The 16,548-nt window shown below is 38.8% G+C and overlaps 1 protein-coding gene across 1 annotated transcript in view; it reads left to right on the top strand.

The window, feature by feature from the left end:
• Nucleotides 1–16,548, top strand: part of LOC130835551 (ATP-binding cassette sub-family C member 4-like) — a 201,615-nt gene that overhangs the window by 158,025 nt on the left and 27,042 nt on the right. The window contains exon 27 of the mRNA XM_057707189.1: nt 10,221–10,310. Coding sequence (XP_057563172.1) covers nt 10,221–10,310 — 90 coding nt within the window. The remainder of the gene's footprint in view (nt 1–10,220; nt 10,311–16,548) is intronic.

Genomic DNA, 16,548 nt, shown 5'->3' with positions numbered 1-16,548 from the left:
TGATCCGAGAGGTCTTGAGCCCCCCGGTCCCACTTTTCTCTTCAGTCTGTGTCTGTGTCTTCTTCAAGCTTGCGGCACCCGTCACTCACCTCGAGTCGCCGAGCTGGTCTCGGCAGTGTGTGTGATTTAATAACTTACCCAGATAGACTTCTGGACTCAGACTTCCTCAGGGGCCACAGATTTATCCACTGATAACCCCATAATTCTGAGAAGAAAATGGTAGATGGTTTGTTTAACATTGGAAAGGATTCTATAGGGAAACAAGAATTTTAAGTGTCTTAAGGATGGAATATTGCTGTAGGAAATAAAGCTACCTTTTCTAAGGTGATTATCTCCCTGGAGGACCTTCTTTGAAACTGTGGGGCTTTGAGAATTACAGAGTGTATGGATGCTTTGGGGAGACTTTTACAATTCAGCCATTGATAAATGATTTTAACCAGGGAGGCAGTACAGAATAGTGAGGGTGAACACAGGACATGGAATTCCATCTTGGTACACCTCAGTTTTCTCTCCGTTACATGGCAGCTAACAGTACCAACTTCTTGAGCTGTTGTGAAAACTAAATAGGTCAGTGTGTGTGGAGTTCTTCACGCAGACCCAATACGTGGTTGCTGTGATGGTGGAGCATTGACTTAACCATTTGTTCTGGGCTCTGATTCTGTTTTCTATTGTTCTGCTTTTTAGAACAGTATGACTTTCAGGGAGTGTTTTGGAGATTGGATTATATGCACAGTAGAAGCTCCTGTCATTCCTTGTGGTTCATCCACTCAAAGTAATTCAGAGAATATTTATTAAGCAATTACTATCCTCCAGGTATATAGCCAAGGGCAAAATAGGCCCCACCCACTGACTTGAGGCCTCCTGTCTTCCATCTTGCCCTCTGCTTTCATAGACATGCTGATGTTGTTATTTTTTACTTTAGATTAGGGTTTTTTGGTTTGTTTTTTGTTGTTTTGGTACTCTGAAATCATCTGGCTATCAAAGGAAGCTGAGAAAACACCCTCTGGAGATGAGAGACACACATAGGAGATGAGACAAAAAGAGCCAGGCAGATGTGCTTCCTGTAGTGTGGGTATAAGGAGCTCTGAAATGTCTGTTTATTATGTAGGACATGGCACCCAAAGGGAAGGAGAATGTGGGCTTGTGTCCTATGAGTGAATATACCTGTTGCTGCCTATCCCCACCTTCTGAAATAACTGGAATTACTCAAAGTAAATCTGAAAGATAAGCCCTTCAAACTGCCCTGAGATGCCACCTCACTTTCCTTAGCATATCTAGTATAAAAAAAATAAGAAGAAAATAACGTGTTGACGAGGTTACAGAGAAATTGGAATCCTTGTGCATTGCTGGTAGGAATGTAAAATGGTATGATGACTGTAGAAAACAGGATGGAGCTTCCTCAAAAAAATTAAACATACGTGGGTGACTCAAAAATTATCTGCACTCCAGTTATATTAAAACTTCCATAAATTCTACAGCCAGAGTGTGGATAATTTTTGACCAACCCTCATAGAATTATCATATGATCCTGCAATTCTACTTTAGCGTATAAATCCAAAAGAATTGAAAGCTGGGCTTTGAAGAGATACCTGTACATGCATGTTCATAGCAGCATTATTCACAATAGCAAAAAGGTGAAGGTCCCCAAGGGTCCATTGACAGATGGATGGATAAACAAAATGTGATGCATATGTATATACAATAGAATATTATTCAGCCTTATAAAGGAAGGAAATTCTGACACATGGCAGAACACAGCTGACTCTTGAGGATGTTATGCTAAGTGAAATAAGCCAGTCACAAAGGACAAATACTCTATGATCCTACTAATCTGAGGTACTTAGTGTAGTCAGTTCCTGAAAGCAGGAAGTAGAATGGTGGTTGCCAGGAGCTGCTGGCAGTGGGGGTGGAGAGTTGTTGTATAATGGGTACAGAGTTTCAGTTTTGCAAGTTGAGAGGAGTTCTGTGGCTGGATGGTGGTAATGGCTGTGCCGCAGTGTGAATGTATTTAATAGCACTGAACTGTGCACTTAAAAATGGTTAAGGTAGTAAATTTTCTGTGTATTTTACCACAGTTAAAAACATTTTTTAAAGCGTATATCCCTTTCAGGAAAAATGGGAAGAACTTTTCAGCACATACTATCCCTGTATTTAAAGATTCCCTCTGGCTGTTAGATTCATGACTTAATGGTTACAGTAGAAAATAAATGAGTTTAGATTTCCAAGTTTTATGTTTTGATTGTATCCATGTCTAAAATGGCCAAATGAGACTAGTTAGCAGAAATAATAGATGTGTCTATAAAGTCCTTACATATCCTTGGATGAAAGAATTTAGAAATGTGCCCTGCATTACTTTTAATGATTCTTATTAAGAAAAGGTTGTATGCTTGTGTACAGAAAAGAACTCTGTTAATAAAGAAATAACGTTAGATGATTCTGGGCTCTGCCAGTAATGTTTTGGAAGCACATCGGAGGAAAAACTAACCATAACCTACCTCACCAGGTTTTGGTTCTTTTCCATCACTTTCCAACCTACTTTTGAGCATGCTCTGTGTACACACTCTGGAGAGCTGATTAGAAAACAGTGCTAAGCTTTGTATCCATGTAGATAATGATCACCAGCCATTGTAAACATGGAACCTTTATTTTCCATGTAAACATGGAACTTTTTATGCATTTGTCTCCAAGGCACAATGTTGGTTGATTAGAGAGAATCTGGAGAGAACCTGTAATGTGTAAAGGGCCCAGGAAATCATTCAGGAGGCAGCCAGGTATAGAATGTTTAAGAGGGTAGACTTGAATGTCAATATGACTCGCAGTTTCTCCTGATACTGCCTCATACGACTGTGGGACCTCAGTGAAGTCACTGGGCTTGCAAGCGTCATAGTCCTTGTCCTTAAACCAGGTCTAGGAATTACTGCTGCACAGATTTGTTGTGAAGATGTAACTGGTTGAAAAAACATTTGTGGCCGATGCCTGGTTCTTGGGAACAGTCAGTCAGTAGGAATCATTATTCTCAAGGATTGGGGCACTGGCCTTTCCAATATTACTTCTATTTAAGTAAAAAGAGTAACACATTCTAGAAGGAGTTTGCTCTTTAATTTGTTTTTATATTTTTGTGGTCCTTGGTGATTTTCTTTACATTTATTGCTTACAACATAAGCATTATTGTTTATATAAATTTAAACAGTGAAGGGAAAAAGAAAAAAGAAAATTAAGACATAGGTGTTTTAGGGAAAGGAAAAACAGAAAAATTTATCTGACATCTTTTCTCCAAGGAGCAAGAAGAAAAATGATCACTTTCTTTTTGTTTTGATTTCTGGCTCCCCTCCCACCAGCTTCTTTCCCGACCACCACCCTGTACACACTTGTATTTTCCAGTCCCCGACCAAGACCTCTGGCATTTTTCTCGACTATTTTCTTTCTCTCCTTAAGGACAGGGCCTGTGTCTCTCATTTCCGTTGCTCTAGTGCTTGTTGCAGACCCTGGCAAGTTACACGGGTATTAATAATAATTCCAAAGGTTTGTGGAATCCTTAAAACGTTTTAGCCTCTTTCCCAACTGTCTCCCACTTAATCCTCACAGCAACTCTATGGTTATCCTTATCTGACAGATTTTTAAAAGCTGAGGCACTGAGAGCTCAACCTACTTAGCAAGTATGCAGCAGAGCCTGGATTCAAATTTAATTTAGGGAGATTCCCAACTTTAGAGCCTGAGGGGCTCACTGCTCTTCTGGGGTCTTCAGCACGCTTTTGACTGTGGTCCACAGTAGAAACTGCTTCGTATCATGATTTCATGTCCACACCCCTCTCCCCGCCACACACACACTCACAGGAACAAAAATTTCAAAAAAGAATATTCCTCTTACTTGATGCTCTGCACGCTCACATTTTCTATCATATCCATTCTGTCCTAGTTTATATAAAACAGGAAGTGGTGGTCATGAAGCACAGAATTAGTTTCCTGAACCATAGGCTGCACCTGCAGTTTGACAAACCCCACCCCTCACTGTCCCCTGTTGGGCTGGGCTCCTGGTCCATGTTAGCATCACACCAGGAGCTTCATTGTTGTTCTAGATTCTCACAGCAGCACCGCAAGTTTGGCCCAATTTTCCAGGAAGGGAACTGAGTCTTGGGGAGATTAACAACTAACCCTTAGTCAAATAGCTCATAAGCAGTAGAATAAGAACTTAGGATTCTCTGACTCCAAATGTATAATTTTTTTCAATAAATGCTTGTTGAACTGAATGATGTTCTCATCAGATATTTTCCCCATTTTTCTACCACCCCACTCAAAAGGATTCTTCACACCATAGCAAAGTGAATAAATATAGAACAAAGCCAGAGGATATTTCTCCTAGTGCTGTGTCCCTCATATGAAGTACAGTATCAATTTAGAAATGGGTTTATTCACTTACATGTCATGGGGTAATAAGTGTTGGAAGATACTAAAAATCTTACCCTCCCCAGCCAAGAGTCCTTTCCCTTTACAATGGCTGGCTGGCTGCAGAAGTGGAGAGTCTGTGACTGTGGTTACTTGAAGTTACTTATCTAAGTGCAGAAAGCTTACATCTATCTCCCAAGATGAGTGGGAAGCAGTGTTGCTTGTGTCTCAATACCCTGATTTAGGGAACCTAGGAAGCTGAGAGCAGACTCTGCAAAGAGGAAGTCCAGTGCTGTTTCATTGAGCTGCCCCACTTAGGTGAGCCAGGCGCACCTCAACTTCCCTGGCTCCCTGCTCCCTCTGATCCTGGGAGCAACCGAGAGCTTCCAAGGAGGTCTCTCTCTCTCTCTCTCTCCCAGGCTCATCCCTGTCACTCTTGACCCCACCATGAGCAGGTAAGAACTGGGGGGGACATGAGAGCAGCCAAGACCTGCATAGGAACCAGAGGCAAGGTTGTGGTGACATAGACCATCAGTCCTGGAGTCCTGGGGGAAACTTTCAGAGATAAGCACCATATTCTTAAGAATGAACTCCTCAATTTGTGTTCACAGTTTCCGAAATAAGCAAAAAATGAAAGCATTTCCTAGATAAGTTCCTTAAACAGAACAGGTTGCTGAGCGTATGCATCCTTTGTGCTCAGGATCTGAAGTAGTAAAGTATGTTCCCCAGAAAGAACACCAAAGTGAGATTATATTCAGGGAGTAGTTTACTTATCTGAAAGGACCTGGAAAATGGATTTCAGAACTTTGGACTATTCTCTACACGTAGAGCCCCTTATCCTATTGGCACAAGCAAAATGTTTTCAATTGAAGAGGGATTCTGTGCAAGTTCAGTATTTATGATTGCAGCGTGAGGGTCAGCACAGATCAGCAGCCATCATTTTTTCGTGATTAATCAGATGCATTTTTTATATTTAATAGGTTTTGGTTTTTTTCTTAATCAAAGCAAAAGCTGTGTTTCTTAAACAGCCCACTCTGGTCTCTTGGTATTTCCATTCCCTGAGTTTTCTTCAGTAGGTTGAAGAAAGTAAATCAGAGCTCTCTCTTTAAGATTTTTTGATTATCTGGTTTTCTTTCCCATTTTTTCTTGTTGAAAATAAATCGCAAAGAGAGAAGAGGTGAATATGCTGTTGCTAGTAAAGAAATACGACTGGATTCTAGCCTAATACATTCGGCCCTTTGTTTCTGACACAGAAGTCTTCATAAAATCCCTTGGAACTGCTCCTGGAGCCCTTGAAAGAGGACTTTACAGGACTTAAATTCCTTTTCCTTTGAATAATGTCCTTTTCTTCTGAATATGGATCATTATCAGTTCATTCAGATGCTACAGGATTTAAAGAAAAAAGGAAACCAAGATTTAAAGTGACTTCAGGTGATTCTCTTGTCTTCAAACAGAGAGATGAGCTGCCCCTTAAGAAAGGTCGTGAGGTTGGAAATGAGAACAGAGCTTCAGGACTGGAGGAAGCAGCAGCAGTAGCTACTCTTTTTTTTTTTTTTTTTAAATTAATTTTTATTGGAGCATAGTTGATTTACAATGTTGTGTTAGTTTCTGTTGGATGCCTGTATATTTACAATTGTTATATCTTCTTACATGATCCCTTGCTCATTATGTGCTGTCCTTCCTTGTTTCTTATAACTGTCTTTATTTTAAAATCTGTTTTATCTGTTATGAGTATTGCTACTCCAGCTTCCTTTGATTTCCTTTTGCATGGAATATCTTTTTCCATCCCCTCACTTTCAGTCTGTATGTGTTCCTAGGTCTGAAGTGGTGGGTCTCTTGTAGACAGCATATATATGGGTCTTGTTTTATATCCATTCAGCCAGTCTGTGTCCTTTGGTTAGAGCATTTAATCCATTTACACTTAAGGTAGTTATCAATATGTATGTTCCTATTGCCATTTTCTTAATTGTTTTGGCTTTGTTTTTATAGGTCTTTTTGCTTCTCTTCCCCTTTTGTTCTCTTGTCTTGTGGTTTGATGATCATCGTTTGTGTTGTGTTTGGGTTGCTTTTCCTTTTTTTGTGTGTATATCTGCTGTAGTTTGTTGGTGTCTGCTCCCATGAGGTTTTGATATAGCAGTCTATATATTTACAAGGTTGTTTTAAGTTTGTGGTCTCTTTCCTGCCTAGAGAAGTTCCTTGAGCATTTGTTGTAAAGCTGGTTTGGTGGTGCTGAATTCTCTTAACTTTGCTTGTTTGTAAAGCTTTTGATTTTTTTTTCCTCCCTGCACTGCCCCGCCCCCCTCCACCAGTAGCTCCTCCTGATATACTTTAATAGAAGGCAGTGTCCTGGTTTGGAACTGAAATAGTTAAGGATTGTGCTGTGTCTGCCTTGTTTTTAACCACTTTGCATGGTTTTTGTCTTGGTCCCATGGTGTTTTAAGCCTCTGAAGGTTAGTGGGTAGGGCTTCTTTGTAAGATAATGAGTCTTGTCTTCCAGCAGCATATACAGAAGGTCCAGTAAGACTGCAGTTTTCAGTTCTGCAGTTGTGTTAAGGGATTATCAATTACTGCACTAAATGCTCTGATTCAAACTGGCCTTTTTTGGGTCATACGCCTAATATGAACTTGTGTTATGTCAAGTAACAAAGGATAAAATCACTACTGAATATGGCACAAAGGATTAAATTGTAAAAATATAAACTTTAAACTGCAATGAAAAACTGCTAACTAATGCTCCATTTAAAGTATACATTACACAAGCGCATTTGTTTTCCTGTCTGTACTGTGCCAGCTAACTCTTATTAAATGAGGTGTAATTGTGTACCTTAAGAAAAACATACCTTTGCCGATAAATTTAGTGTATATTTTCATGAAGATTGTATGTCCTACCGAAAATCTCTACATTGAAGTGTTCTTCAGTGTAAGCATTTGTACAAGACTTATCTATAAAATTGGTTTGGAGGTGGATACTTGAAATAATATCTATCAGCAATGATAATTTGACCCTTATCTGCCTTTGCAGTATGTGTATACTGTGAAAACTTTTACTACCTTTTGAAGATAATCTAATGATTTCTTACTTGGGAAGTGAATGAAAGTAGAATGAGTAGAAACCAAACTGAACACTGTGCATAAAACGCATTGACATGTTCAAACAGACATTGTTCACAAATTGCCTGCTGATTTTCAAGAAAAATATAGCTTCAATCAGTTAATGTTTTAATAAGTCATTCTTTTCATTCAAGTTTTCATTAATTTTACTAATTTTGAAATATATACTTGGCATGTCAAGACAAATATTCTTATTTATTAAACTATATCTTCCATGTAATACAGCTAAATATACACATGTAATTACGAATATATCCTTTTAGACTGACAGAATAGACTTAAGTGGGGACCCTTACTGCAATGGGAATGCTTAAACATTTTTTTTCTTTTTACGACAATCAGCAGTGTTTGGTTATAATTTGCAGAACCTCCTTAAAACCTGTAGAGTGTCTGAGGGCTCTGATTAAAGCTCAGCATGAAGCAGCTGCAGGCATTTGTCAGGGGCTCAGAAGTTAGGGACTCCTCTCTCCTCAAAGAATCCCATTTTAGTCTCCTAGACTTTGGTGAGCTTCATCTGCTTTAAGGAGTTTCCTCAAGAGAAGAAGGCGAGGGAGGTGACAATAGAGAGAAACCCTGATTGTGAAATCAGTGGTTGAACTCTAAATGGGTCCCTGTGCCTGTTCTCCTGAACCACTGAGACTGCTGTTGCCAGACGTGCTCATCATGGCTTAATGACAGAAGAAAGGTTCACTTTTTTTTTTAAAGCAATTTAATTTTTTTCCAAAAATTAGCTTAAGTAATGCCTCTCTAGGTATACTTTGAAAACCAGGTGGACACTTTATCAAACCCTAGACCTCTTCCTTACAGGATGTGAATTTGCACTCTCAGAGGAACCTGAAGGAAAAATGTTCAGACCACAGAAGCCACGATGGGCAAAGAAATATTCCTGTAGTTACTATAAGCAGAGACCCTGTCTCACTTCTCCCAGCTGGTTCCTTAACTTGGGGGCCACTTTCAGGCCTTTTATCGCCTCAAAAATGAGTCCTCAAAGAGTCTTTCATCTTGGGTCCCATGGCAGAATCCTGCCCATGGTTTAGAACCTTGAGGGGAATGTTAAGGAAACTCAGAGGAGAGGGAGGACTATTGGGTACCAGCCTCCCCTTATCTGGCCATGTCATTTTCTCATGGAAACGGCTACAGAAGGAGAAATCACCTGGCTTGTTGGAATCTTAGTGTTGATAATTACAAAGAGTAAGACTTTTTTTTTTCCCAAAATCTGAAGTATGATGGTTACTCCCCTGACCAGGAGCTCTTGCCATTGCTTAGATGGTTGTTCAATCTTCGATCCTCAATTAGGTAGTTTTAAGGGAGACATATCTGGGTCTTGAGATTTTTCAGTCAATTCAGTAATTACTTTAAAGTATTGTATGACCAGTGATATTCATTGCTTTTGGTGTGTATCAGCCACTTAATCAACTTTGTGCAAATAATGCTCCTTTTATCTTTTTAGTTTTGGATTCTGCTTAGGGATACATCTTCTTCTGCTGGCACAACATATGTTTTCTACATCCATTTCTCTCTCACCAGACTTGAAACTAAGACAATAGGGAAAGAACGTATGGGAGGCTGTCTGAGTGTCACTCTTCGTAGCTAGAGAAAAGAAATATCTGTCTTCTTCATCTTTCTTCTCAGGGTTTGTGAAATGAGGAGGAGCAGTCCAGCCCCCAGGCCAGGCGGGATTTGAGGCTGGTGATTCTGAGCAGTTCCCAGGCACGTGTGGGAGAGTCAGATCTCCTCTTGTTCCCACATGTGTACATCCCCTTGTTCTACCCCCTTCACTGCGAGGAGCCAATTGGGCTCTTCTCTGCTGCCCATATTCTTGTGGCCTGGCTTACCAGAGCTTCCAGAAGGAAACTTAAATGGCCTGCATAAGCTTGTGTACAAGATTCTCTCTTGCAACCCTGAAAGAGGAATATATTTCCACAGTAATTTACTTGTGGCTCCTCCTGGAACAGACGAGTAGGAAGAGCTATTTAAATTAAAATAATATTATTATGGTGCACATCACAATGGGTTTCAGGTCATCCAGGCCTTGCAGTTAATAATGAGGTTCTGTGAGGCATGTAATCCTGATGCACAGGTGAGAGCACGTGGGAAGCAGCTGATGCAGAATCAGAGGTGATCTCTTCATGGACAGAGTGCCACAGGGCCCAGTAGTTGACATTCTTTTTGCATATGTGGAGATGTTCCATTCACACATGTGGAGAGATTACAGATCCCAGAAGACTGTTTTACCAACAGAGGAAATAACCTTCTTTATTCTTCAAGGCAAATGTGAAACTATTTAACAATTTTGCTTTGAGGCACAAACCTCAACTAATACCAACTACTGGTATTTCCTAGTATCACAGCAGATCTGACAGTTTATCCAGCTCTTTTGATGTAAAGTTCCTCAAATAATTATAGCCTCATTCTTTTTTGATTAAGCAGATATTACCAGGAAGGCATTTTTAAGAAGTCAAATCTTCCTTTCTCTTCTTCAATTTTTCCTTAAGATGACACACTTCAGCACTTTGTTTTGTTAGTGTTCAGTGGTCCAGAGGATATTTTCGAGTGTACAGTGGAAAATTATTTTAGAGATATTGTTTTGTAAAGAGGCATTTGCAACCTTGTTATTAGTGATTATAGTGAATTTTTATTTTTTATACTTTAATTCAGTTCTGTAAGCATTAGAATTAAGTGAAAAGAGCCTACAGTAATAATACTTGTTGTTTGGGACTATTTAGGAACCTGTTTTATTCACTGGAACAATGAGGAAGAATCTGGATCCCTTTAATGAACATACGACTGAGGAACTGTGGAATGCCTTAGAAGAGGTACTTTATTCAATGTAATTAACTTGTTAGCATCAGTATCTGTGTGTGTGCATTTATAGCATTGCAGGTAATTAAGGGGAGCTTAGTGGTTTAACTGACTTTGTTTACCTCCTAGGAAAACATTGATGACCCGGGTGAACTTAAAATTTGTATATTGATGATCATGAAAACCAGCAATGTGATGCCTCATGTTTCTGTTGTAGCTTTCTCCCTAGAACCCAAAGCAACTAGACACGTTATCTTGACCTTAGCAGATCACTAAACTAGAAGTTAAAATTATGGGTTCAAATTCTACTGGTGACCTAGTGAATTAATTATTCTAACTACCTTGCAACATTCATTTTATTCCTCTGGTCTTAGGGAACATCTACTAAGTGGAGACAATAATAGTTTTGCATTATTAACTGAGAGATAAATGAGTCATACCAATAAAATGCTGTGAAGTTATGTAGAAAGTATTTATAAAGATAAATTATACAGTTGAAATGTGATAATGTTTATTGAAAGTCATGTCATTTTAGTGCTGCAGTGTGAATTCAGGTAACAGAACCCTGGATGTTTTGCTAAGATTTTATAGTGATAGGTTCATTTCTAGAGGATATTCTATTATTTGTGTAGTGTTTTCCTTTGGACCACTTCTTTGAATTTCCTTACTCTTGCATGAAAAAGATTTTGACTGTTAAGGTACTGCTGGTTTGTATATTTTAATACTAATTATTGTGTATTTACCCTAGTTCTAAAAATTGATTCTAAGTTAATGTTGGCAGAAACTGTATCTAGACCTCTAAATCATAGACAGACTTTTCATTCCTCATATCACCTAGCTCAGTCTTTTAAAAAGTAAGCGGTTAATAAATAGGTACTCAATGTTTGATTAATCTCTTCATTTCAAAGTGTGGTTTATTTCATTTAATTTTTTTTTTTTTGCACAAATCGATGACCAATTGCTCACATTGTTGCTGTTTTGAATTGATGCATTTTGTCATCTACTGTCACCCTTCCAGGATACCTCTGCAATCTTTAATATATAGGTGAGCTTTGACTGTGAACAAGCATATTTGGAGGCCCAACAATTTCCTGCCAGTAATTCTGGTTTCTGAAGGCATGTTGGCACTGAGTCTTTACACACCCACCCTGCTTTCCAGCAACTGTGGGGATTTTATCTTCCTAAATTGGATTGATTGCTTCACCTATTTTTACTTGAAAAAGCAGTGGACCTCTGATTTCATTTAAATTTGTGAGTCTTTCTGTAGTGAAACTCTAGAAGAAAAGAGGTGGAGGGAACAGTTAACCATCAAATATAAAGAAAGATAGGATGATCCACTGCTCTTAAACTCATAGGATAAATTAAATGGTGAAATTGTCACACACTGAAACCTCTATGACATGAACCATAGCAAGATCCTTTTTGACCCACCTCCCAGAATAATGGAAATAAAAACAAAAATAAACAAATGGGACCTAATGAAACAAAAGCTTTTGCACAGCAAAGGAAACCATAAACATGACAAAAAGACAACCCTCAGAATGGGCGAAAATATTTGCCAATGAAGCAATTGACAAAGGATTAATCTCCAGGATGCACAAGTAACTCATGTAGCTCACTATCAAAAAAACAACAATCCAATCCAAAAATGGGTGGAAGACCTAAATAGACATTTCTCCAAGGAAGACATACAGATGGCCAATAGGCAAGTGAAAAGATACTCAACACCACTAATCATTAGAGAAATGCAAATCAAAACTACAATGAGGTATCACTTCACACCAGTCAGAATAGCCATCATCAAAAATCTAGAAACAATAAATACTGGAGAGGGTGTGAAGAGGGAACCTTCCTATACTGTTGGTGGGAATGCAAATTGGTACAGCCACTATGGAGAACAGTATGGAGGTTCCTTTATAAAACTAAAAATAGAGCTATCAGATGACCCAGCACTCCCACTACTGGGCATGTACCCTGAGAAAACCATAATTCAAAAAGATACATGTACCAGTGTTCATTGCAGCATTATTTACAATAGCTAGGACATGGAAGCAACCTAAATTTCCACTGACAGATGAAAGGATAAAGAAGATGTGGCACATATATACAATGGAATATTAGCCATATAAGGAACGAAATTGAGTTATTTGTAGTGAGGTGGATGAACCTAGCGTCTCTCATACAGAGTGAAGTAAGCGAGAAAGAGAAAAAGAAATACCGTGTGCTAACTCACATATGTATAGAATCTAGAAAAATGGAACTGATGAACCTAGTGGCAGGACAGGAATAGAGATGCAGGCTTAGGGAAAGGACTTGAGGACACAGAGGGGGAAAGGGAAGCTGGGATGAAGTGAGAGAGTAGCGTTGACTTGTGTACACTACCAAGTGTGAAATAGATGGCTAGTGGGAAGCTGCTGCAGAGCACAGGGAGCCAGCTTGGTGCTCTGTGATGACCAAGATTAAAGTAAAATTTAATAGCCTCTCAATTCTAAGAACGATGAGATGGTAGAAGTGGTGCACAATACTAAGATCCACCTTTACTTAAACGACACTTGGAACTTTCTATAAAAAGAAAGAAACATGTTTATTTCACAACATGAAGTGTGTGGTTTCTATGTATTCCTTCTGGAATTGACCCTGTTACTTTAGCAATATCTCAGTGAAAAATCATCCCATCATTGTGTTTCTCTGGGAATTGTTTATGACTTTTGTTTTTCAGTGAAAGATTTAGTATTCTAATTTTTAGAATATCTACTAAATCTTTCATTGAAAAACATACATGTCATGAACAAACAGTTCCTAGAGAAACAGAATAAGGAATGAAACCAACCCCAGTCACTGGTTTATAAATGATGCCAAACTGATATTATGATCCCAAACTCATAGACTTGGCCTGAGAGTGAGTAAGGGGGCACCACTGTGTTTTCCTCTTTAAGAATTTGAATTAAAAGGAAAAGATGCTTTTCTGTCTCCTCCTCCTCTCTTGGCTGAGATGGACATTCAGAAGGGAGACAGTCTTATGGAGGCTGCCCATCTCATTTTCGTTATTTTTCAAGGTATACTGAAAAATAGCCAGCTGACTGTAAACTGAAGAAAGTTCATCAGAAATTAATGCCGATTGAGGCACCTGAAAAGCAAAGGCAGCTCTACAAATATAGCATGAGCTACTGAAGATGAACTAACTGAAAAGATGAAGATAACTGAAGATGAAGCACTTTGGCATTCAAAGGTTAAAGGATCACAGTAAATAAAACTTTGGAAATGAATCAGCACTGTGTTGCTTCTGTTAAAACAAAAATAAAAATAAAACAGCTTCGATACAGGGATAAACAATTAAGAGTATGGTAAATCTTGTGAAAAGTCCTCCAGTTATGTTCAGTGTTGATATTATCTTTGTTAGGACACAAGTATGTCTCCTCATACAGGAAACCAAGATACAGAAATCTGGGCATCAGCAGCCTGTGCATCAGGGACCACGTGACTCAGTCCTTGCTTTGGTGACAGGTCTCATTTCCATTTCCCTGGGTCTTGTATTTAGGTGAATGGGCTCTCCCTTTACTTCATTTATTGCTGGTTCTGTTCTAGGAAAAGTTCTTCCCCATCTGTTGATTGCATTCTATTGTCTCTTTCCAGCCCACATTAGCATTTCATTCTGAAAAGTAAGAAGGTTCCACAAAATGTGGAAACCATCTGACATCTATGTTGACCTTCTGTAGGGGGTGCTGACACCTGGTTGGTAGATACAGTACACACAGTAGGTTACTTTGAAAATATCTGTGATAGGAATGGGGTGTCTTATAAGTTCAGTTTATTATTTTCAGTTTTGTTGTAGTATATTATTTTCCTCAGCTCAAAAATGATCTGAAGTATTCTATACTGAGGTGTATAGATTTTTTAAATTGGGGTACAGTTGCTTTACAATGTTGTATTAGTTTCTGCTGTGCAATGAAGTGAATCAGCTTTATGTATACATATACTCCTCCCTCTTGGTCCTCCCTCCCCACCCCCATCCAACCCATCTTGGTCACCACAGGGCACTGAGCTGAGCTCCCTACACTATACAGCAGATTCCCGCTAGATATCTGTTTTACACATGGCAGTGCACATATGTCAATCCCAATCTCCCAATTTATCCCATCCCACCCCCTGCCATGTCCATAAATCCATTCTCCATGTCTATGTCTCTATTCCTGCCCTGCAAATAGGTTCCTCTATACCATTTTTCTAGATTCCACACATATGTGTTAATATATTTGTTTTTCTGAGTTCACTCTGTATGACAGCCTCTAGGTCCATCCACGTCTCTTCAAATGGCACAATTGTTTTTTTTATGGCTGAATAATATTTCATTGTATATATTTACCACATCTTCTTTATCTGTTCCTCTGTTGATGGACTTTTAGGTTGCTTCCATGTCTTCGCTACTATAGATAGTGCTGCAGTGAACATTGGGGTACATGTGTCTTCTTGAATTAGGGTTTTCTCTAGGTCTATGCCTAGAGTGGGATTGTTGGGTCATGTGGTAGCTCTATTTTTAGTTTTTTAAGAAACTTCCATACTGTTCTTCATAGTGGCTGTACCAATTTACATTCCCACCAACCAGTGTAGGAGGATCCCCTTTTCTCCACACTGTCTCCAGCATTTATTGTTTGTAGGTTTTTCAATGATGGCCATTTTGACTGGTGTGGGGTGGTACCTCATTGTAGTTTTGACTTGCATTTCTCTAATAATTAGCAACATTCAGCATCTTTTCATGTGCCTATTGGCCATCTGTGTCTTCTTTGGAGAAATGTCTATTTAGGGCTTCTGCCCATTTGTGGATTGGGTTATTTTTTTTTTGATATTGAGCTATATGAGCTGCTTGTATACTTTAATCCCTTGTCAGTTACTTCATTTGCAAATATATTCTACCACTCTGAAGGTTGTCTTTTCCTCTTGCTTATGGTTTCCTTTGCTGTGCAAAGTTTCATTAGGTGCCATTTGTTTATTTTTGTTTTTATTTTCATTACTCTAGGAGGTGGATCAAAAAAGATCTTGCTGCAATTCATGTTAGAGTGTTCTACCTATGTTTTCCTCTAAGAGCTTTATAGAGCCTGGCCTTACATTTAGGTCTTTAATCCATTTTGAGTTTATTTTTGTCTATGGTGTTAGAGAGTGTTCTAATTTCATTCTTTTACTGGGTAACTTTCCAGTTTTCCTAGCATCATTTATTGAAGAGACTGTCTTTTCTCCATTGTATATATATATATATATATTTTTTATATATTCTTTTTTAATATTTATTTATTTATTTGGTTGCGCTGGGTCTTAGTTGTGGCAAGCAGGCTCCGTAGTTGTGGCTCCAGGGCTGCTAGTTGCAGCATGCAAACTCTTATTTGCAGCATTCATGTGGGAAGTAGTTCCCTGACCAAGGGTCAAACCCAGGCCTCCCTGCATTGGGAGCACAGTCTTATCCACTGTGCCACCAGAGAAGTCCCTCCATTGTATATTCTTATTTCCTTTGTCATAAATTAGGTGACCACAGGTCCGTGGGTTTATCTCTGAGCTTTCTTTCCTGTTCCATTGATCTATACTTCTGTTTTTGTGCCACTAACATACTGTCTTGATTATTGTAGTTTTGTGGTATAGTCTGAAGTCAAGGAGCCTGGTTCCTCCAGCTCTGTTTTTCTTTCTCAAGATTGCTTTGGCTGTTCAGGGTCCTTTGTGTTTCCATACAAATTGTACAATTTTTTGTTTTCATTCTGTGGAAAATTCCATTGGTAACTTGATAGAGATTGCATTGAATCTGCAGGTTGCTTTGGGTAGTATAGTCATTTTCACAATATGGATTCTTCGAATCCAAGAGCATGGTGTATCTCTCCATCTGTTTGTGGCATCTTTGATTGCTTTCATCAGTGTCTTATAATTTTCTGAGTACAGGTCTTTTGTCTCTTTAGGTAGGTTTATTCCTAGGTATTTTATTTGTTTGTTGTAATGGTAAATGGGATTGTTTCCTTAATCTCTTTCTGATCTTTCATTGTTAGTGTATAGGAATGCAAGAGATTTCTGTGCATTAATTTTGTATCCTGCAAATTCACCAGATTCATTGATTACCTCTAGTAGTTTCTGGTGGCATCTTGAGGGTTATCTATGTGTAGTGTCATGTCATATGCAAACAGCGACAATTTTTTGTCTTCTTTTCCAACGTGTATTGCTTTCATTTCTGTTTCTTCTCTGATTCCTGTGGCTAACCTTCCAAAACTATGTTGAATA

The sequence above is a fragment of the Hippopotamus amphibius genome, chromosome 14, assembly GCF_030028045.1.
Source record: "Hippopotamus amphibius kiboko isolate mHipAmp2 chromosome 14, mHipAmp2.hap2, whole genome shotgun sequence".
Lineage (NCBI taxonomy): Eukaryota > Metazoa > Chordata > Mammalia > Artiodactyla > Hippopotamidae > Hippopotamus > Hippopotamus amphibius.
The sequence above is the reverse complement of the archived record's forward strand: the minus strand, read 5'-3'. Positions and strand labels throughout refer to the sequence as shown.